Source organism: Triturus cristatus, chromosome 5_2, assembly GCF_964204655.1.
Source record: "Triturus cristatus chromosome 5_2, aTriCri1.1, whole genome shotgun sequence".
Lineage (NCBI taxonomy): Eukaryota > Metazoa > Chordata > Amphibia > Caudata > Salamandridae > Triturus > Triturus cristatus.
The window spans coordinates 42,926,890-42,951,471 of NC_140588.1; the positions used below are offsets into that span (position 1 = coordinate 42,926,890).

At 44.6% G+C, this 24,582-nt stretch overlaps 1 protein-coding gene across 1 annotated transcript in view; it reads left to right on the top strand.

Annotated features, from left to right (window-relative positions):
- Positions 1–24,582, top strand: part of TMEFF1 (transmembrane protein with EGF like and two follistatin like domains 1) — a 668,539-nt gene that overhangs the window by 322,611 nt on the left and 321,346 nt on the right. Inside the window, exon 3 of the mRNA XM_085606812.1 lies at positions 22,990–23,119. Within this exon, the coding sequence (XP_085462938.1) occupies positions 22,990–23,119 (130 nt within the window). The remainder of the gene's footprint in view (positions 1–22,989; positions 23,120–24,582) is intronic.

Here is a 24,582-nt window from a genome sequence, read left to right on the forward strand (position 1 = left end):
GCTAGGTCTCTCTTGGGCCAGTGGAGTTGGTCCCCTTATGCCCCCTGATGACCATGTTGAGGGAAAGGATTTGGACACCACTGCCACCTAGGTACCTTCAATAAGCCAGAAGCCTCTGGTGCCTGCAGAGGGTGGCAAGAATGATGTTCTGCTGGCTGTTTGTAGATGAGTTGTGCAAGATCCTCCTCCAGCACAAGAGGAGCACCAGGAGCCAGGAAGAGACAAGGCTGGTGCCGGGAGGCAGAAACCCCAACTTCCACAGAATGCACCCCTTTTGAGGACTTTCTTTGTTAAAAGAAAGGACAAGAGAAACTGAGCATGTGGTGCTCTGCTGGGATTTCTTTGATTTCCCATGGGGAGGGCCAAGCCACAAGGGCTTCCCACAATCCTCTTTTTAAATTGTACCTCAGGAGAAGGTGTGCATAGGACCCCTCCCATGCTTATTCAATATCATCGGGGATCCTCATCTCCCTGTGGTCAGAGCAAAGAAACAGAGGAACAAGCACTGCAGTGCTAGAAAGCTTCTATGATGCCCTGAGACCAATGATAACTAGAAACTGGGAGGTACCTGACACCGCCCAAGCCCAGGAGAACAGAAAGCAGACAGGTAGGGGAGAGACACAGGCAGCGCTGCTCCCAATGTGGAAGCAGAAAAGAATTTCCTCCAACCAAAGCAGGAGCCCAAAGGAAGATGTGGCTCATGAGGGGCACAAGAGCTTGAGGGTTTTGGGGACCTTAGGACTCCCCCCACAGCACCCATTGATTGGCTACGGACACCCAGCAATGAAATGAAGAAAAGGCGGAAAGAACGCAGCAAAGCGGCTGTAAAGAAGAACAAGTTACTTACCTTCGGTAACGCTTTTTCTGGTGGATACAGTATCTGCCTGTGGATTCCTCACCTTGTGAATATCCCCTGCACCAGCATTCCACTGAACTTTTTTCCCCAGCTCTCTACGCCGACGTGGACAACGTCATAATGCATCGGCTCCGCTCGCGACTCCGTATGACGTCACCGGAGCCATAAGAGAGCCACGTCGGCGTGATGACGTCAGTTCCACCCATTTTTTCCGTACCTCCGAGGCGCACAGGTGGACCAACGACAGATACAAAGTATACACAGTATACAATATACAATCATATACACAAAGTATACAAGGAAAAGGAAAGCTAAATAAAACAAGCATTTCCTACCAATATACTAGAAATCATAACAACATCTCCAGCAAGACATCTTTTAAGGTATTCAAAGGTGGACAACGGGGAGACGGGTGGGCCAGTGAGGAATCCACAGGCAGATACTGTATCCACCAGAAAAAGCGTTACCGAAGGTAAGTAACTTGTTCTTCTGATGGATACATCTGCCAGTGGATTCCTCACCTTGTGAATAGATTCCCACAGCAGTCCCCACTCCTGGAGGAGGGTGTCCACCTTCCTATACCAGAAAGTCTTGCAAAACAGAGCGCGCGAAGTGGCCCTCCCTCCTCATCCTATAGTCTAAGCAATAATGCCTTGCGAAAGTATGGAGGGAGGCCCACGTCGCAGCTTTACAAATATCTGCCACAGGAACACCCCGGGCCAAAGCAGATGTAGATGATTTCGCTCTAGTTGAATGAGCTCTAATACCCTCAGGAGGAGTCTTACCAGCCAGGGCGTAGCAGATCTTGATGGCAAGGATAATCCATCTCGATAAAGTGCGCTTGTGCACCGCTCTTCCTTTCGAATGACCAACATAGCCCACGAAGAGCTGATTGTCCAGGCGAAAGTCTTTCGTTCTGTCCAAATAAAAACTCACAGCCCTCTTTGGATCCAGGCGATGGAGTCTTTCCTCCTCTTTGGAGGGATGAGGAGGTGGATAAAAAACAGGGAGAGTAATAGACTGCCCCAAATGAAACGGAGTAACAACTTTGGGCAAGGAAGCAGCCCTGGTCCTGAGCACCATCCTTTCAGCATCTAATGTTAAAAAAGGGGGTTTAGAACTAAGAGCTTGAAGCTCACTCACCCTCCTTGCCGAGGTTATGGCCACAAGAAAGACCACCTTAAAGGACAACCGCCTCAAAGGACAGCTATGAAGAGGCTCAAACGGGGACCCCATCAGAAAAGTCAAGACAAGATTAAGGTCCCACTGTGGCATTACAAAGGGAGTAGGAGGAAACATGTTTGTAAGACCCTTGATAAACCTCAGTACAACCGGTGATTTAAATAGTGACGGTTGATCAGGAAGACATAGAAAAGCCGATAAGGCAGATAGATAGCCCTTAACCGTGGCCACAGCACAGCCCTGCTGAGCCAGGGAAAGAGCAAACTGAAGCACATTAGAAAGATGGGCCTTTAAAGGGTCAATGGATCTCTCTCCACACCATTTAACAAATTTCGACCACCTGTAGGAGTAAATGGACTTGGTGGAGTGTCGCCTGGCCGATAAAATAACATCCACCACATCAGGCGGGAGAGAGAACGAACTCAGGTTGCCCCGTTCAATCTCCAGGCATGAAGGTGTAAGCTCTGGAGGTGGGGGTGTAGAACCTGCCCCTCCGATTGCGAGAGGAGATCTGCCCTCAGAGGGAGACGGAGCGGAGGGCACGAGGAGAGGTGGAGATCTGTGTACCACACTCTTCTTGGCCAATCCGGGGCGATCAATATGGCTTGGGCCCGGTCTTGGCGAATCTTCCTCAGAACCCGAGGAATCAAGGGTATGGGAGGAAACGCGTAAAGGAGTTGCGAGCCCCAACTCAACTGAAACGCGTCCCCCAACGCCCCCTGCATCGGATACTGGAGACTGCAGAATGACGGGCAGTGCGCGTTCTCGCGGGTGGCAAACAGGTCCACCTGAGGTTTCCCCCTCGTCTGAAAGACGTGACGAACCACCTCTGGATGGAGCCTCCACTCGTGATCGACGGAGAACTGCCGACTGAGACTGTACGCACATACGTTCAACACCCCGGCCAGATGATTTGCCCTCAGACAAATACGATGGTCCTGAGCCCAGGACCATAGACGTAAGGCCTCTCTGCAAAGACAAAGAGACCCCACTCCTCCCTGCTTGTTGACATACCACATCGCGGTAGTGTTGTCCGTCAAGACTTGAATCGACTGACCGCGAAGGGAAGGGAGGAAGGCCTTGAGCGACCAAACGAATCGCCCGCAATTCCAGAAGGTTGATGTGAAGCAACCGTTCCTCTGGAGACCAAAGACCCTTGATCTCCAGATGCCCCAGATGAGCACCCCACCCTAGGGTAGAGGCATCCGTTATCACTGTGGCCACCGATGGAGGAAGATGAAAGGGCTTTCCTTGAGACAGGGTGCCCTCCACTCTCCACCAAGACAGATCCGTTGCAGCTTCTCTGGAGATCCTGATCGACTCCCTGAGATCTCCGTTGTGCTGATACTACTGCTTGCGGAGGCACCACTGGAGCGCCCTCATGTGCCAGCGTGCATGGCTGACCAACAGAATGCAGGAAGCGAACAGACCGAGCAGGCGAAGGACCTTCAGAACCGGAACAACCGCTCCATTGTGGAATAAAGGGACCATTTCCTGAATGTCGAGAATTCTTTGAGGAGGAGGAAATGCTCGACACACAGTAGTGTCCAGTACTGCCCCTATAAACAGGTTGCGTTGAGAGGGCACCAGGTGAGATTTGGGCACATTGATCGAAAAACCCAAGTCGAATAACAGCTGAGATGTTACCTGCAGATGACGCTGCACCATCTCTGGGGACTCTGCCTTCAGAAGCCAGTCGTCCAGGTAGGGGAAAACTGGAATCCCCGACCTCCTGAGATGAGCAGCCACCACTGCCATCACCTTCGTGAAGACCCGAGGTGCGGTAGTAAGACCAAACGGGAGGACCGCAAACTGGTAATGTTGCGACCCAACCGTAAAACGGAGATACTTCCTGTGCGACTTCAGGATCGGGACATGGAAGTACGCGTCCTGCAAGTCGAGCGACACCATCCAGTCTCCTTGCTGCAACGCCTGAAGAACCTGCGCAAGGGTCAGCATCTTGAATTTCTCCTGTTTCAGGTAAAAGTTCAAGATTCTGAGGTCCAGTATAGGACGCAATTTGCCGTCCTTTTTGGAATCAGGAAACGGGAGTAGCATCCCTGACCCATTTCCTGCTCCGGAACCACCTCTATCGCCCCTTTTTGAAGCAAAGCCAAAACCTCCTTCTGCAGAAGAAGCAGATGGTCCTCTGAGCAGTAACCTTGGCAAGGAGGGTAAGGGGGAGGAATCTCCCGAAAGGGAAGGGCGTACCCAGTCTCCATGAGGTTTAAAACCCAAAGGTCGGTCGTAACAGATTTCCAACCCCGCAGAAAGTAGGACACCCGACCCCCCACAGGTCTTACATGGTCCAGGATGGGGGATCTAGGGCTGCTTCCCTGAAGCCTCATTGGGAGCAGAGGAGGAGGAAGAAGAAGAGGGGTTACGTCCAGAACCTCTCTGACCCTTTTGTCTCCCTCTGTAGGACCTATAGAGGGGATTCTGCTGTTGTTGCTGCTGCTGCTGCTGCTGAGGCTGTCGGAAGGAGCGAAATGAAGACCTTCCGAAACCCCTAAACTTTTTAAAACCAAATCCTTTAGCAGGAGCCTGCAGACCCAAAGATTTAGCTGTTACCCTGCTGTCCTTAAATCTTTGTAGGGCGGAGTCAACCTTTTCTCCAAACAATTTCTGTCCGTCAAACGGCAAATCCACCAATGTGGCCTGAACATCTGAAGAAAAGCCAGATGAACGGAGCCATGCCTGTCTTCTTGTGGCTATAGATGAGCCCCTTATCCTCGCCACTGAATCTGCTGTATCAAGCCCCGATTGAATCACTTGTCTAGGAGCAGCTTGAGTATCCGCGACCACCTCCATGAAGGATGCCTTATCACCCTCAGGCAGCTTAGGGGCTAAAGACTTCATTGAGTCCATTAAGGCATGCACATAACGACCCAGCAAAGACACGTGGCGTTGGTAAAGTTAAGTGCCATACTTCCTGAAGAAAAAGTTTTCTTAGCCGCCTGGTCAACCTTTTTGGACTCCCTGTCCGCAGGAGACTGAGGGAACGCTCCGGAAGCATGCTTAGAGCAGGACACCAGCACAACCAGGCTCTCTGGAGAAGGGTGCGTAGAAAGAAAATCCGGATCCCCAGGCGCCACCCTGAAGAAAGAGGTTTCCGCCATACCTCCAAAACAGGCTCCAAAATAGCCTCATTAAAAGGCAGTAAAGGCTCAGATGTTGAAGTAGGTGAATGCAACACCTCTGTCAGCAGGTTAGATTTATACTCCGCAGAAGGTAACTGCAAATCCAACAGCTCTGCGGCCTTTTTTATTACCACATGGTAAGGAGCCAACTCCTGTGGTGGAGAGGATCTAGACGAAGTATGCTCCCACTCAGGGGTCGTATCCAGGCCACTAGCCTCTTGTATCCCCTCAAATTCATCTGAGGACGTGTCCACTTCACCTTCCTCTACCTCCATTCTATACCTTTCTTCATCCAAGACCCTTTGGGCCTCCCTCCTTGAATGAATCCGTGGGGCCGGCGTCGTCGACGTCGTACGCGGCGTCGGTGGAACCAGAGGAGATGGAGTCGGCGGCGCCATAGACAGAGTCGGCGGCTCCGGACGCGGCGCCGAGGGAGTCGGCAACGGCGTCGAGGAAGGCTCCGAAGCAGGACGATCCAGCCAAAGTCGTGATGGATCCCCAGACGGCGCCGGAAACTGCCACGAAGGCGCCATCGGCAGAAAGGGCATAAACGGGGCCTGAGCGTAATGCTGCTGCACCCCTAAAGTATACGCCATAGGACCCACGGGACCAGTCGGTGCACCGGATGGGAAGGCAGCCCGATTGAAGATTCCGTACATGGCATTTAAAAAATGTGAAGAATCAGTACCTAGAGCCGGGAACTGCGGATAAGGAACCGAACCTGTATCCTTCTGCGGAGTACCTGGCAACGGTGCCGCAGTGTCCTCTACCGGAGCCGTCGTATCCTCAGGTCCTGGAGAAGGCTCTCCCCTTTGTTCCCGCTCACCATCCGAAACAGGCGACTCCACTGGAGCCGGAGACGACGCCGGTGAAGGCGCCGGTGACTGCACCGGGGACTGCTCCGGTGACCGCGCTGGAGCCCGCTTCGGCGAAGGAGATCCTTCCGGAGACTTCGAAGGAGAAGGAGGAGACAAATCCTTACTTCGGCGTCGTCGAGGCGAAGTCGACCTCGACTTCCTGTTCTTTGAAGACCGGCACCGAGAGGAACGCTTCCTTTTTTATGATGTTTTTTCGAATTCGATGACCTCGAAGTCGACGACTCCTGCCTCGACTTCTCCTTCTTTCTTCCTCTCTTCACCTTCCCGACCTTAGCCATAAAAAGCTTCGCCTTCCTCTCCTTTAACGCCTTCGGATTCATCCTCCTGCAGCTTGAACAATCTTCGACGTCGTGGTCGGATGAAAGGCACCACAAACAGTCATAATGGGGGTCCATCATAGACATGTGGCCCCCACATTCCCTACAGGGCTTAAAACCCGACTTCTTCGTCGAAGACATAACAGATTTTCACCAACAGTAACACCTAACAACTACAAAGTAGCAGGAGAGTACTGGAAAAACCGTTGCGCGTCGACGGCGCGGAAAAAAGGGAACTGACGTCATCACGCCGACGTGGCTCTCTTATGGCTCCGGTGACGTCATACGGAGTCGCGAGCGGAGCCGATGCATTATGACGTCGTTCACGTCGGCGTAGAGAGCTGGGGAAAAAAGTTCAGTGGAATGCTGGCGCAGGGGATATTCACAAGGTGAGGAATCCACTGGCAGATGTATCCATCAGAAAGAGCAGACCACTCATAAATTATTCATTGAGACTGCATCACTAGAGCCCCCTGTAATTTCGTACAAGGGCTAATAATGTACATGTTTTCTTTTCCTTGTGGTTTCCCCAAAATGGGCAGAGGCACTACTAATGCTTACAGTGGATGGTTGTTGGAGTTGAACGCCACCCCTTTATGTTTTTAACAAAGTTACCCTACCTCTCCCAGGGAATTAAAACTTCAGCCCTGGGAGAGGCTTGCCTTAACATCAAGCACTCCCAGAACTAGAGCTTTTGCTATTATGTTGTGGGGTGCAGTGACCACCAGGTGTTTGATGTTTTCGCTACATATTGTGGCCAGCTGATAGCAAAGAAAGGCTAACACAAATGTTTATAGTTGCTTTGAATTAAAATGGTTTATTATAAGTATTGGTGATGAACAGCGCTACATTTACGCTTATGAGTGATTTATTGATTACACTTGTGCAAAATATAACATGTGGCTGCTTAGGTTTCGCCAGCTAAGCGCTTGCTCTGTGCTTGGGAAATCTTTTGTAATTAGCAACAACATCTTAAAAGAGGCTTACAGCCCACCCATTACTTACCATTTGTAGGCTGAGCCGGCCACTCTCATTTTTTTGCTTCTCATTGGTCAGCAGCAGTTTCTAATGTCATCAGGTTGCACTTCCTCTCTCTTCCCTGGCTTCCACTGTTCCCCGGAGCTTGGACCTAGTACTCTTTCCATTTGGCAGTCAGTGGCAGGACGCCAGTGCCCTTCCACTGGCCACGCACTTCCGAGGTACTTCTAAAAATAAATGAATCTCTGTACTCCATACGAGTGCATGTGTTCTGTCTTTTTACTGCCCATTGTTCGTGCCCCCTATCAACTCCCCCCACCCGCTGTTGTTTCGCACACACCCTTGAGTTTGTTTACCACCTCACTCCCACTGTTCGTTCTTTTTTTTCTTTCTAATTTTGCAATTTTGCATAGTGTATACTCGACCCGGAGGTATTGGAGTGCTTTACACAAGCACTAGTTGCATTACAGACAGGCACATTCACAGGTATACAGAGATTAAGTGATTTGCCCAGAATCAAACGATTTTGAGCCTCCTGTGGAAACTTGAACAGTTCCCCAGCTTCCAGGTCAGCTGCTCAAGCCCTTACGCCACATCCTCTCCCCTTGAGGTCAGCATATAAATTGACTGGCACTCCTTTGGCACGCATAATTAAAATGCATTCCCATTATGAGTTCCAAAGCAGCGCCGGCCATCTTGTTTTTCTATTACGCTTGTTTGCGTTCCTGCTTGTCACAGTGTTATGAATGCCGCTGCACTTATGTGATACACCGTATTGTAGAAGACCATCTCACATTGCCTAAAATGCCTCCTTTCCCATCTCTATGGCCACAGCAGACTCCTCAGATGCAATGCTTGGTGGGTTTACTATGGTGATGGTCATGCACTTTGCTTTTATTGCCCATCTTGGTCCGAAACTGGGAGAAGATGAAGGTATGCTCTTGAATAGACCTGGTGCATGGTGTTTAGAGAATGGGAACATTTTACAGCCGCAAGTGTTCTGATTTGGTAGGGTTGTCAGCCATACATCTCTTTCCTTTTGTGACATACCAGTTGCAACCTGGGCAAATTTGGATGAGACCATAACTGGTCAGTGTATGGTTCACATCTGAGAACACATACTAGATTTCCCACAGGAAATAAGCTACCAGGTTTCAGTTTAAAATTAATATTAATGGGGAAACCCAGTATCCTGCAGAACCTGGGAAATCCAGTAGTATGTAACAGCATTCTGGTTCTCGGAGATATTGGCTATTTCACCATACTCCCATGGGAGTCAAATCATTGGCTTTGCCATCTCACATCGTCCCTGAAGAAGATTCTCAAGGGGCTTAAGGTCCTCACTCGCAAAACAAAAGGACCTTTTATTGGTTGATACTGCGTTTATTGTTGGATCAGGATGCCTACTATTGAGGCTACTTCACCATAACTACTGGCTGTTTTTTTGTTTCACTGTCCTGATGAAGACCCGCGGTGGTGCTTGATATAAACACATAACCTGAATGGGTCGAAACGTTCGACGAAACCCATCCAAGCTAAAGAGGATATCCACTTGAACAGCCATTTATTTTCTTGGGACATCACAATGAGTCATCCATGTTCATCTGTGTAATGGTTTTGTATTTAATATGTTTCAGTCTTGACACCTGTTATATTTCTTTATTTCATATTTCGTTATTGTATATGTTACATGACAGTCCTGTGTGTGCCTGTGATATGTTATTGTCTGCATCACTTCACGATATATGATTGGCAATATAATGTGTTAAATTTCTTTGTTGGTGTCAGTTTATTTGCTTATTGCTGATGTGTTGTTTTGCACAATTTACTTGTCAATCCCTAGTGATATAGGAGACTAAATAATGTTTGTAAAAGAAATAGCGCTTCCCCCACAGTATGGGTTTTTAGTTAGGGGCCTGTTCTTACCACCCTTGTTTAGTACATCTGTGATTGTTTATTGATGGTACTTGCGATTAATGCTGCTGCACTTTTGTTGTCAAAAGCCATCTTAGAAAATCTCAGCTCGCAATCCCTGTCCTTGGAAATAAAGATGCTTCAATGTTCAGAAACTTGTGAGAGCAGATTAAGTCGGCAAAAGGCCTGTTACCAAAACAGCACTAGAGCACCGCTAGGAGGAAGCCATGGACAGTTCTCACAGCGTAATGTGATCCATTTTCCTTCATTTGAAACATGCCCCCTAACATTTACCTGCATTCGTTTGTGACTTTTCTCATTTAAAGCAGCTTTTCAACATATCTCCGCCCTAGCCATACACATTGCTTCTGAGATTATCAAACCGAATTTGCTTCAGTCAGCAATCACGGTTTGCAGGCGTTATTATTGGCTTCAATCAAATATACGTCAAAACACAGATCAACACCTACTGTACCGAATCATTGAATTAAAGTTGGCAGAAGTGATACTTGCCATTCTTAGAAACAGTAGTGCAGTAGAAAACCTCTTTAAAAATAAGATCTATGACCAGAGCAGGCTTTTGCTCAGAAAGCACCCTTGGCAAATCTAAATGTAACACCCCTCCCATTCGTCTTCTTTAACTGTCTGTGTGTTGGTAAAAATGGAAGTTAGGGGAAAGTTGAAACGGGGCAAGAGAAAGAAGAGCCATAACAAGAAAAGCAGACATGCGCACCATCAGCATTCAGACACACTGTTGAATGCTTCTTTCTTTGGAGCCGTGTCAGAAAACAGACTGCTGTAGGCAGCTCCTGCACCCCTCAATAGGCATGCACCCTAGCATGGGCCCAGCTTGTACATTCTAAGCCCTCTGGCTTTTCTCTGAAAGACGAGGCACAAAAGCAACAAGAGATTCCACTTTTTAGGTCGAGTCTGGGCAGCGCATGCGCTGCTCTGTGAGGCATGCTTTATTGGAGTATGGACTTGAAGCCCGCTCACTCTCCGCCCATATTTGTCATTGGCTTGTGTCATTGTCCTTCATAAGTGCTGGCTTCTGATTTGTTAATAGGCTGGTTAGTCCTTCCTTAGTACCGTCTTGTCTTCATTTGTAACCTTCCATGAGGACTGGCCCTTTTATTTTGGTTGTTACACGGTACGTCTTATTTAGTTTGTCAGCACTATTTTCTTTAATGAGTTTCTCCTACTGCAGGCATGATATGCTTTCCTGCAATATTCAGCTAGCCATGTGCGCTTTCACAGGGCACTTTTACAAAAACAATCATTTGTTTGTCAACTTTACAAACCAATGCTTTTTTTGGTAAAAGTTCCCCATACCGAGCTTTCACTTTAATAGCAGCTGCAAACCTTTCTTTAGACACGGCTTGTGTAAAGAAAGGGGTGTGGCCTCTATTAACTTGAAAGCAGAGCATGGGGCGCTTGTTTATTCTTGGTTTAAAGTACAGCGTGACCGGAGAGCTCTCCAAAGTAAGACAATATATGTTTCCTTATTTATATTACGTCACGCCCTTGATTACAACCTTGCATCTGCCAGAAAACGGAGTGACTTGCTTTGAAAAAGGTCACTGTGAGTTTGATTTTGGCAAAACAATCCAGTTTTTTATTTCTTTTTTTATAACCTGTTCCTAACCACAATTAGAATGTTGCATATACTCAGTTGTGCTGTGCCCGAAGTGTCTAGTTTACAGTCGCTTACTTTACTTAAGACCTTTAAAAACACAAGAGCGGCGCTGCACTCTACGCAGGAGCCTTGGCCAAACTCCTGAAACAGCTTCAACACATCCAGAATGCCTTTGCACGCCTGATTCTCGACATCCCTCGCCGCAACCACATCACACCCCACCTGAGAGACCTGCACTGGCTCCCCGTCAACAAGTGGATAATCTTCAAACTCCTCACCCATGCACACAAGGCACTCCACAACACCGGACCAGCGTACCTGAACAGACGACTCAGCTTCTACACCCCCACCCGCGAGCTCCGCTCCGCCGATCCTCACCCTCGCCACAGTCCCCCGCATCTGAAGAGCGACCTCCGGCGGCAAATCGCTCTCCCACCTCGCCGCCAAGACCTGGAGCACCCTCCCCATCCACCTACGGTAGACCCATGTCCTGCTGACCTTCAGGAAACTCCTCAAGACCTGGCTTTTCGAGCAGTAGCAGCATTCCCCACATCCAGCGCCTTGAGACCCTTACGGGTAAGTAGCGCGCTTTACAAATGCTATGATTGATTGATTGCACTTGCATCATGCCTGCAGCGCAAAGGGTCAACAGAATCCTTAGCCTGGATCCTTATGTCCCTTTCACCTAACCTCCTGCAGTTCGCTCATAAGTAAAATTGTTTTATTGCAGTCTGAGCCGCTCAGCTTTGTTTGGCTGGTACAGGATAGCATCTTTCTTGTATAACATATATGTGCCTAGTATGGACCCAGCACTGCGTTTTTAATTTACACAAAGAGAACTTAAACCTTTACTTTTCGGATTACAAAATATGTTTGTGCAGTGTATTAAGGTGCTCGTTATTTCTGTTTTCTTCACTCAGTTTTGCACTTTCTTTGCTTCTGACAGATCTCTTAACACCCCATTTTTAGGTCTCGCATAGGCAGCGCTTGCGCTGTCTCTTCGAGACATGCTGTATTCAGGATATGTGCATAAAGCTCAGCCTACTTCCAGCCCATCTTTGTAATTGGCTCCTGGTCCTGTCCTTTGTAAATGGTGGCTTTTCATTGTTCATTAGGTCTTGTAGTCCCTCCTTAGTACCTCCCTGTCTCTTTTTGTAACCTACCATGAGGACACCCCCTACTACATGTGTTGTTATGCCCTAGGTTTTAATTACAGCCTCAAGGCACTATTTTCTATAAGGCCTTCAGACAGGTCACTCTCTTTGTCCTAAACAAGGTTGGCAGTGGTTACTGTACTCACTAGCACATTTCAAATTTATATTAGACCTTCTATAAATTTCCCTTCATCAGCTCCACATAGAGTACAACCTGATCCGGAATTAATGTAATAATTCCTTTGTCACATTTCAAAGCTACTAATTGAATATATTGAATGTTCTGTGGTACTGTCTTGCATGCAATGCATTATGGGTAGGGTGGATTTACCATATCTTCAAAGTTTATGATGCTCACTCGGGACCTCTAGGCGCAGGTTAGGGTACTGCACCTACCCATCTCACATTTATATTAGACCTGCTATAGATTTCCCTTCATCAGCTCCACATAAATTACAACCGAATCAGAAATGATATAATAATCGTTTTGTCACATTTCAAAGCTATTAATTGTATATATGAACATAGCTATTTGAATGTACTTGTGGTACTGTCTTGCATGCAATGCATTAGGGGTGTACCATATGTGAGCAAAGGTTTGATGCTCACTAGGGACCACTACGGTACAAAAGGGGGTGGTGATGGATGGAGCAACAGAACCAATCAAACAGTCACACCCAGTCAACAGATCTGGGTTTGATCCATCACCGTTCTTTAGCCCACTCTGCCACCCCAGTTCAGACATGGCCATATGCAAATAAGTCTGACCCTGTGCCTCATGGGACACTCCAGCCCAAACTGCCAAGCCATGCCTTCCCTGGACCGGAAACAAGCTTCCTAGGACCGGTTTCTGGCATTTCAGCCGTCTTCAGCCAGGCTTGCTTGAATCCAGTGGCAAAGTGAGCAAGGGACTCACGTCTGAGCATACCCTGCCAACTTGTGGCGAACAAAGCGGTACAAAAGGGGGTGGTGATGGACGGAGCATCAGAACCAATCAAACACTCACACCCAGTCAACAGATCTGGGTTTGATCCATCACCGTTCTTTAGCCCACTCTGCCACCCCAGTTCAGACTTGGCCATATGCAAATCAGTCTGACCCTGTGTCTCTAATGGGAACAGTCCAGCCCGAACTGCCAAGCCATGCCTTCCCTGGACCAGAAACAAGCTTCCTAGGACCGGTTTCTGGCATTTCAGCCGTCTTCAGCCAGGCTTGCTTGAATCCAGTGGCAAAGTGAGCAAGGGACTCACGTCTGAGCATACCCTGCCAACTTGTGGCGAACAAAGCGGTACAAAAGGAGGTGCTGATGGACGGAGCATCAGAACCAATCAAACACTCACACCCAGTCAACAGATCTGGGTTTGATCCTTCACCGTTCTTTAGCCCACTCTGCCACCCCAGTTCAGACATGGCCATATGCAAATCAGTCTGACCCTGTGCCTTATGGGAACAGTCCAGCCCGAACTGCCAAGCCATGCCTTCCCTGGACCGGAAACAAGCTTCCTAGGACCGGTCTGGCCATGTCTGAAATGGGGTGGCAGAGTGGGCTAAAGAACGGTAATGGATCAAACCCAGATCTGTTGACTGGGTGTGAGTGTTTGATTGGTTCTGATGCTCCGTCCATCACCACCCCCTTTTGTACCACTAGGGACCACTAGGCGCAGCTTGCAGTACTGCACCTACACATCTATATTAGACCTTCTATAAATTTCCCTTCATCAGCTCCACATAAAGTACAAACCTAATCCGGAATTAATATAATAATTCTTTTGTCACATTTCAAAGCTACTAATTGTATATATTGAATGTACTGTGGTTCTGTCTTGTATGCAATGCATTATGGGAAGGGTGGATTTACCATAACTTGAAAGTTTATGATACTCACTAGGGACCTCTAGGCACAGATTGCAGTACTGCACCTACACAACTCGAATATACCTCGTTATCACGCAGTCTTTTACCCTGCAGGGAATTAGAACGCAGTCATTACAATGACCGCGTTGTAATTCCGCATACCATTACCCAGCAAGTCGTAACAATGACTTGCGGAGCGGGGGCGCTGGATGTTGGAATAGTATAATTTACTATTCCAACTCCAGTCTGTGCGGACAGTAGGGAAGGTGTTGGATTTTAAATCCATCACCTTCTCCCCCCCCCTTCGCAAGTCGTTGCTCCGACTTGCGGCGTAATGGTATGTGGAATTACAACGCGGTTGTTGTAACGACCGCGTTGTAATTACATGCGGGAAAAAGTTTTGTGGTAAACATTGTTTACCACACATCTCACATTTATATTAGACCTTCTATAAATTTTCCTTCATCAGCTCCACATAGATTACAAACTAATCGGAATTAATATAATAATTCTTTTGTCACATTTTAAAGCTACTAATTGTATATATGGATATAGCTATTTGAGTGTACTCTTGGTACAGTTTTGCATGCAATGCATTATGGAAGTACCATATGTGACCAAACGTTTGATGCTCACTGGGGACCTCTAGGAGCAGCTTGCGTTACTGGCAGTGCTGGTGCCTTGCTTACTTGGGACCTCTAGGAGCAGCTTGGGGTATTGGCAGTGCTGGTGCCTTGCTCACTTGGGACCTCTAGGAGCAGCTTGCAGTACTGCACCTACCACATCTCATATTTATATTGAACCTTCTATAAATTTTCCTTCGTCAGTTCCACATAGGGTACAACCTAACCTAATCCAGAATTAATATAATTATTTTGTCATATTTCAACGTTACTAATTGTATATATGGACATAGCTATTTGAATGTACCCGTGGTACTGTCTTGCATGCAATGCATTATGGGTAGGGTGGATTTACCATATCTTTAAAGTTTATGATGCTTACTAGGGACCTCTAGGAGCAGCTTGCGGTGCTGCACCTAGACAAGCAGTGCTGGTGCCTTGCTCACTAGGAACCTCTAAGAACAGCTTGCGGTACTGCACCTAGACGTGCAGTGCTAGTGCCTTGCTCACTAGGGAGCTCCAGGAGCAGCTTGTGGTAGTGCACTGGGACATACAATGCTGGTACCTGGCTCACTATGCAATCATTTGCAATGCACTAGGTCTCGCATTACTGAAAGTATGAGCTATTGGCGTTGCATTATTATTTGCTACGCCAATATCTCAATCTATCAGTAATGCGAGACCTATTGCATTGCAAATGCTTGTTTACTGTGGTGCACGCATGTTTGATTGTCTTTCTCCGCTTCCCACTTTTCCTAGATCGCCGGTCAATGCCCCCGCTCTCCTAGTGTGCCTCTTTGGGAAAAACCTTAACCTTCACAGATTTTACAAACCCATGCGCTGTTCACAAGCCTTGCTTCCTTTACCGTGCTAAGCTAATATTGTGATGTACTCGCCAGTGCAAGCAACACAAAGATTGACCTCGACACCCAGGATATTTTTTTTAATGAGTTTCTTTAAAGAGGACAGCAGTTCAGACTAACTGGGATATTAAACTTCAAGCAGACTGCTGTTGTCCTATTTTCATTTTATATTCATAAGTTAATCATTTTAAAATAAATTAGTCATCAAATTACTAATAGAGCACATCAAGTGAGTCATCTCCCAATGCAAAGACCACAGGAGCACCGTTGCCAAGAAATGTTTTGTGCAATTGTCTCGAGCATTTTGCACCACAGTTTACCATATATGAGAACTGAAAAGAACTAACCTTTTTAGAGGGCATTCCGCTGTAGTGCCATGCTAATGGCATATGTTCAATTCACAATCAAATTGTAATTGCCAATAAAAATCATTTTTGAATAGTTGGAAACAGATTTCATTCTAATAGACATGCATGTCCCTGGTGGAAACCATGGGTGAATGTGATGCAGGAACCCTTGCTGTACTTACTTCCATGGGTCCATTGGTCAAGAATAAGGTGAGTCTTTCTTTAAAGATCCAGCATTGCCTAAAGCTGGTGTGGTTTTCAGGTATTGGCACATATGCTCCTCCCAGCAAGTGCGGACTTAGGGAGGAAGGCATGGGTGCTAATACTACACCACTAGTGGTGTTTCTTCTATGCTGCTGTTTTTTCCGCTTCTGGACAACCACTACGTTTGTAAGGTAATTGGATACCGAGGCAAAGACACAGTTTTGGGGGTAGAATTTGGGATTTTTCATTTAGCCCTTAACCATTATTCATTAAATGGATGCTGTTTTTTGCTTTCCTGTTCTTTAGAGATTCTTTGGCTTAACCTCTGTTGAAAAAATTGCCGCATAGGACTCTCCAGCTTGTATTTCACTTTGCTTAGTTCTCTCTTATATTACCTGCTCACTCTCTTTATTCTTTGATACTGGTAAAGATTTTTTAAGAGGTTCAGGCCTTTAGTTGAAGATCTATGCTACTTTAACCATGATTCTGATGTTTTAGGAGTTAGTGGGATTAACATAAAGGACTTTAGGAGAAGCAGTTTACTCAGGCTTAAATTGATGCACTTCCGTTTAAAAAAGGCCAGACCTAATGACTTTGTCAATGCTTGTTTCCTATGTTGAATGTCCTGCCCTATAGCCATTTCTTTGGACTTGTGATCTTCCTTGAATTCAGGCCGTGCTTCCTATATGTGATAGTGCTTGAGAATGGGCAGTGCAGTCGCACTGTCTATAGCATTATTGTAAGCAGCGCTTAATAACATGAATGCAGTCCTTTTACATTTAACTTTTCCAAGTTGTAGAGTCACACAAAGTTTATGGCCCGAATGTAAGAAATCGACGTACATTATGTATGTTAAACTTGTATGGTCCATGGAACCGAATAAAGTTACCTTTGATTGATTGACTTGTGGTTTTGTTAGCAATTGGTCATTTTTCTTGTGTAAATTGTAGTTTAAAGATGGCTGGATAGCTATCTATTTTTCAAATTAGTCCCCTTATCCCATCCCAGCTTCCGCACCCTAATGCAAAGTACTCCTTCGGCTGTTGGCCGGATTAAGCCACCGGGATTTACCAGCGAATGACCTATCCGCTTTTATTAATATTAAAAGCCCTGGTGCACTTGAGGACACGCTCTTACTGGAGCACGCAGAAGCTACTTAACCGTGCAGCGTTCTGCTTACAAGCAAATAAACACAACCCACGAGCCACACTGAGCAGTGCATTTTTACAGAAAAATTCACTTTTCAAAGGACTGTGTTAAACACAGCAAGCAGACAAAAATGTAGAAGTTAACTTTTCATATTTATTGGGACAGCATGGTTATCATATTCGCTCCTGTCGGCTTCATTGTGTTGAATGGGCTTTTAGTTATAAACTAGATTAGATGGTGCGTTTTAGATTTCTTCTTTTGATTATTTGGTTCCACCTGTAAACACCTCTTAGCATATATTTCAGGAATAATTGTAGCTATTGGCATTGTAAATGACAATGTCGTTTATTTATGTGTTAATTATCAAAACAGATAAATATTATTTATGTGTTTATTATCAAAACAGATAAATAAAAGGCATTGTCGTTTACACTACCAATAACTTAAACTTTCGCAAATACGAGACCTATTGCATTGCAAATGCTTGTTAATTTAGGTTTCACCTGCAAAGGTCTGTGCTGTGCTTGAAAAAAATCATATAGTGAATATAAATCTCTACCCAACCCAAATCCCGTCAACACCCCCGCCAGCCCTCCCATTCAGGCAATTGTGTGAGCAGTGGCTGTACTGTGTGCTCTTGTGCAATTAGGCATTGACTGCAGTTTTCTGCAGCTCTTTATTTGAAATGCATACATGCCACTCCTGGTGTAATTTAATACTCCATGCACGGCTGTGACAAGTGGCAACCTTTTGCCAAATTACTATATATCGTTTTCATAAAATGTTTTACAGCCAACATGGCTTAAAGTTTTTTTTTTTTAAAGCGCAATGACGCTGTTAGCATTGACCATGTCATAGCATTTCGTTTTTACTTTAGTCCATGTTGCACAGAGGCTCGTACTGCTGTGTAACATGTTAAACAAGCATTGGCATAGCCAATAGGTCTCGCCTTTGGGACCTTATAAGTATTTAGTTATGCAGCAGGTCCCAAAGGCGAGACCCATTGGCTATGCCAATGCTTTTTTTTGCTAGGCACTGGAGAGATTATGTGATTTGCCCAAAATCACAGAATGTTGAGCGTCCCTGCCGAGACTCGAACCCGGTTCCCCAGCTCCGAGGTCGGCCGCCTTAGCTCTGAGCCATTATGTCCTTTTTACCCATCAGATAATTGTATATCTGGCACATCAGTTCCTTGCTGCTTTCAGCCTGCAGGAGACAGGGAGCAAAATGAGCCTCAACTCCCCTACGAGAGACACTAGGGACTGGGTAGGTGGTAGTTGATGGTTGCGGTCTTAGGCCTGCATAGGCAGGCACAGAGATAACAAGCAAAGCACACTTGAGGCAACTGCAAACGTTTGGAACCCCTAAATAAAACATTCCTAGAATTTAATAAGAATAGAAGAAACGGTGCAGTCTACGTTTGTGTTGTTTTAGCCAACGCTTCATGAAATCTTCTTTAAGCTTTTTTCTGAGACTAGCATTTGATTACCCAAAAACACGGATAAAAGGGCCAAGTAGAAAACAGTTACAAAAAGCGTGTTCGAAGTTTCGCATTTGCAAAGTGGTGTATCTCATGGAACAAAATATCTATTGAGAAACTAGAAAAATAAGATGGTTTTGTGTAGCCTCCACTATACAAGTCAAAAATAAATCAAACAAGACAAGAGTACTGAAAGAGAACATTTCATTTACTTTAGTACACAAAGCAAGAAATACTGTAAATATGTGAGTAAAGCGTGCTGGTTTCCAGAATGCATTCGTGTGCATTTAATAAACACTTTTCTAACACTCATTTTTCCTTAAAATGTAACAGGTGGGTGTGATAACATTACACACACGTAGGAAGAGAAAATATCACTTTTAAACAAGAATATCAGTGACTTCGTATCCAAAATATTTGAGACATTTTTGGAGCATCATTTTGGGGAGACGCAAAACCATTGTCTTCAATACATGTAAAACTGGCACAATTTTGGCACATCTTTCAATCCCGGAGTGCACGCGATATACAGTGCAGGCCATTTTAACTTTGCTTACAGTGACTGACTCGCATTGGGAGCAGTAATAAAGGAGAGACCGTCTAAGTCAAGCATTTTATCTTTTTGGGATGTTCGCTCACTAGGCTACCACCTCCAAGTGTGGATGTTCACCAACATGAGTTATTGCAACAAATAAAATCACTTAATATGACACTATTATAATCTGTAAGGGCTTGCCTAAAAGAATCAACAAACTAGCACCAACAGCTCGGCGCTGCGGAATACCGCCAGGATTGTGTGCGTGCGCACACGACTGCAGCCAGACACGCTAAAATGGTTTTGAAGCGCGCGCTAGCGCTTTGTCTTCAGTACATGTAAAACTATTAGTTAAAAGCATCTTTCATTCCTGGAGTGCACGTGATAAACAGTGCAGGCCATTTTAACTTTGTTAAGCTGAGAGCAGTTAAAGAATAACAAGTGCGTCCGTGAAAGCCTAGTGCTTGGTCTTCAATACATGTAAAACAAGCTCGACCCAGGCGGGCCGCGCTCACAATGACAAAGAAAGAGTGCGTCCCAGCTAATGAAGGAGACCGTGTAACACCGCAAGTGAGAGATCCAATCCCGGTGGGTGGGGCCAAAAGTGGACAGGGCGATAACAAGGAGGGACTATTAAGCTTCCTTTTCAATTGTGAGCCAGCGTTTAGCATGGGGGATGATGCCAGCAAATTAAAAAGATGGGCGGGGCTTCAAGTCCGCCTCTGAAAGCTTCGGAATCCGTATTGGTTCCATGAAGCCCTCGCATGGCGAGGGCAGCGCATGCGCGCTGCTAATGCCAGGGAAGACCTAAAAACATTGACAAAGCTAATAAATCTTGCATAGGCGTAACCTATTGGCTTTGCCAATGCTTTTTTATTAATGTGGTAACGACACCCTGACAAAGCCAGTAGGTCTTATGTGTAAGGACACCCTTTTTATTATGATGTTACACCTGGTATAGGTGGGGTGGTATTGTAATTATGGGTTATAGGACCCACTGGAGGAGAAATGTTATATACGGTTGTCACCAATGTATAGTATTTTTTTGCGTGAGTAATACATTTACTTTTTCTTTTCAAAATAAAAAGCACTGATTGGACCATGAATTATTGAGTTCTGTTGTTGTGTGCCAACGAATTGGGATTGCTAGCCCATACCACCTTCCATGAGTAGACCTTGGACTGCTTTGCTTTAATACCCTGAAAGAGTTAAGTGCTACAACAGGGTACGTCCCTGTTGTATTCCCACTTATAAGAACATTGTAGACTTATTAATTGTGAACGGCGTGCATCTGTCACAACTAATAACTCAATTTCTTACTGCTATTGTGACCTATGAAACCCCTATGAGACCTCTTCAGGATGATGGTCTGGTGAGCTAGCACCTTAACTCCTTATTGGTGTAACAGTTATTTGGGAGTATCAGATAAGAGCAGGCATGAACTGCTCCCATTCGAAACCTCTATAATTAATACATTAATTTCTCGGATAACTTATAAAATCTTTACTTTTTCAATTTAGTTCTTCATCCAATATAAAAACAAAAATAATAATTGTGTACAGTTTTAAAATGAGAAACTTTGCCAAGGTTCTTATAAGAGCAAAATTTGTCTCTTCAAAAGCTTCATTGGCTACAGGTAAACCAAAAGTGCCTAAACAAAGTACCTCAAAGTTCATCTCATAGCCCCTTTTCAACGAAATAAAGTTACTTACAGATCGCATGAGGTCCAATGGCTTCACCCTTGAGTTTCTTCTGATCCAGATTTAGAGGTTCTAATTGCAGGTTTTGAAAAGGATAAATGTGGCCTTCATTTGCACCATGTTTTCAGAATCTCCATTCAGCTGTACAATGGACATCTCTACTTGTACAATACGGTGGAGGGATGAGGCACAAAGCTTCAGGATGACCAACCTAGAAAATGAGTCCATCTGAATGCCGGTTTACCTCTGAAAGCTGGTAAAAGTCCACTTCAAGATTCCAGTTAACTTGATAGGCAGACAGAATAGTTAAACACTTCCTTATGACACACAGAACCGTCTCCAAACCACAGCTTACAGGAACAGAAAAGGGCTAAAAAAACATAGCAACTACCCTAGTGCAGCCTTGATAGCTCGGTGGACAGTCAGTAAACAGTTCTGATTTAGCCGTCATTTAAGCCTTACAAAATTAAAGTTCAAGTATTTTCATTCACTGACTTCGAGCAAATATTATTCCTATTCCTTCTCTTTTAACAAGTATCAAACAGCTATGGGATGACCCTCCTATGTCAATGGACAAACCATAACTAGCCTACACGAAATAACTCTCTCTCAGGACACATCAATTTTGGCAGGGAAATTATGTAATACTAGTATTGAGATGTGTGGTTGTAGGCTGGCACAAATTCCACAGAGTGCATGTACGCAAAGCCATATTGTGGGAGGCTTCTTAAAAATGCAAAAAGTCTTAAAGTAAAAATGAAATCTCAACAGAATCGATAGTTTCCCATTGATAAAGGGAAGAAAGATATTCACCATGTGAATTAAGCTAGCCAGCCTCCCTGCCATTCCTTGGAGGTAAGGTGGTCCAGACATGGCCCTTCTATGGAAATAAAATCACAGTGATTTACATCTCTCAGAGACGTCTTAATGACTTTGTCCCTTGATCCTGCTTTTCCTCAAGTGAAGCCTTTGAACGTCAACATCTGGCACGTTTGCCCAACACAAATTAACGTAATTTCTGATAATGTTTCATCAAAAAGTGAAAATAAAAATGTATTTGCAGAATTTTATGTTCGAGCAGAAACTGTATTTAATATATATTTTTTAGCTCGTGGGCCACTAGCAGCCATGACTTAATTAAACTCTCATTTAATAATTTAACAAAAACGTTGGCACATTAAAGTGCCTAATAGCCTACTTTGGTTATCTGTGTCAGGAACACATATTTAATGGACTAAGGGAATATCCTAGTTTGTTTCATAATACACTAACTGGCGTATGCGTAGTTGTGTATGCCTAGTACACTTTGCATCTATTATTATTCTTTTTCCTATGCTTTTATACAGAGGGCTTTTGTGCACAACTTTCAATACCTACCAAATCACCTAGTTTAGGTCATGCGAATCCCACAGTATAGTGTTGCAATGAAGACGCAGGAGCATTTCATGCAAACAGACCATACACTGACTATGTCTGTATTTCAGGTCACAGTCTACTGTAGGGATCCAAAACCTTGTGGTCCAAAAAACAATCACAAATAGGCATATTTACCAGAGCAAATGGGTTTTTTCACATTCTGTCTATTAATAATTTTCATATTAATGCAACCATCTGATGTTGTCTTTCTCCTAAATTATCTATTTGGAAGTGCAATAAATAATTTGGGTCTGCTATTATTCTATTACTCTCTTAAAATGTCCATTAATTCACAATAGATCATCACTCCTTTTGTCACATGAGCTAAATATTTGGAGAATGATTTGTGCAATCAGCAGGCATGGCAGAATTCTTCAGTTTTGGTTTCGTGCCTTACGAACTTTAAAATATAATTTGGAAAAAAATGTCTATTGATGAACTGTGCTACTCAATGAGAGGTACATATTGAGTCCTGACAAATGCAAAATAAATGGGAATATTAAAGCTTTTTATGATACGTGCTGCCTTGTGAACATTTGTCCTCATCTGATTTAAATGTGTGATATACCAAGGGAATTGTGCATAGAAATATCAAGTCAATTAGAGCCAAAGTATATTAAGCTGTCTTTAGAAATAAAAATTCACTCTTCAAATGTTTGCAAGCAAGCTTGCTTTCTCTTGCTAGACTGTGCTTTTGTACAATGACCATATTACAGTCCACTGATGACACAAGAAAACTAACTGCTGTATCTCCTTGTTTCAGTGTCACACCAATTACATTCCCGTTTGTGGATCAAATGGAGACACTTACCAAAATGAATGCTACCTCCGAAGAGCTGCCTGTAAACAGCAGAGAGATATTATAATGGTGACACATGGTCCCTGTTATTCTGGTAAGCAATGTTAAACTATATAGTTACTTAAATGTTCTTTAGTATTCAAGAATACACAGAATGCGAAACTGACAGAGCACTTGCATTAATCAGAAATGTATTTCCATTTTTTGTTCGGTTCCAAACAGATTGAAAAGGAAATTAGGAATTTGCCATATATCTTTTATCTTTGCAATGTTTGAATTTTCTGAGAATGTTCATGACTGTGACTGATCGGAACTTCGACGTCTAAAACCATAGTCACCCAGCAGAGCCACCAACTCTGCTCCCCTACTCATTTCTCACTTCCTGCAAAACGTTGAGTCCCAGCGTGATATACTTTTTGAACATTTGAATTAAAATCCAATTAACATCAAAACAATGTTCATACATGCAATGTCTGACAACTCAGGAAGACATGGAGCAGACATTTCTTGAGTGATGTTTTTTGAAATTACAAATTAAAGATTAGTTACGTATATTGACTCAAAATAAATTGCCAACCTACCAGAATGTAGAAGAAATGTTGCAAAATGGACTAGGGTTTGATAACTCTTTCATCTTGGAATTAATCTTTCTCTGATGCACAGAGCCATAGGTAGACCTGACCGTTTTGCTTCTCGTGCCACCAATAGGGGTCCTGCTTGGCTTTTGTAGGCTGATGGGTATAAATCTCACACTGTCGTCTGGCTACATAATCTTCTTTTAACAATGGCCGCTGGGTTGCAGAATGCGTGGCCCAATCCACTGAGGAAGATCTACAATTATAGAGCTTTTCAGAAAGTTCTGAAGAATGACCACTTCTGGCAGAAAGGAACAAATAATGCAGTTTATTCAGGCCAAGGAAGCCTCACAGTGAAGTTTCTGCTACATACCATCCAAAATGCAACTAAGCAACAGAGCATGTATGTTGAAAACTGATCATCAGACAGAAAGCATATGTTGTGTGTGTACCTGTTGTTAACTTGTTGCCACACGCTTGATGAAATGCAAGAGGTACTTTTTCCAATGGAATTCAGATGTGCCATTTACAGACATTATGGATTTCTTGATGTTACACTTGGTTATAGTTGATGCACCCAATAAAGTGGAATAGTGGGGCATAGGGACTACCTCCTTTTGGTCATGCCCCACACCAGTTAAATAACATGCACAATTACACAGTGCATGGATAATGGTGATGTGGAGGGGTGAATATGGCTAGTTCCATCAAACCCACAGTCCATTACGTAGTACCCATGTAGACTTTATATTGTTGATCACGGGCAACTATCAAACTGTAGGATTTTCTCTACACAACGGAATGGCCTCCCCAGTACAGATATAGGGAAAAAGAAAAAAAACATCCAGAGAATATTTTCATTGTTTAAGGAATAGGAATAGGTTTTTTTTTTTTTTTTTGAAAAACCTTTATTACAATTTCAGAGAAATACAAGTATGGGCCTACAACCAATAGGCCGGCCGCTAAAATGCAGTGTGACCCT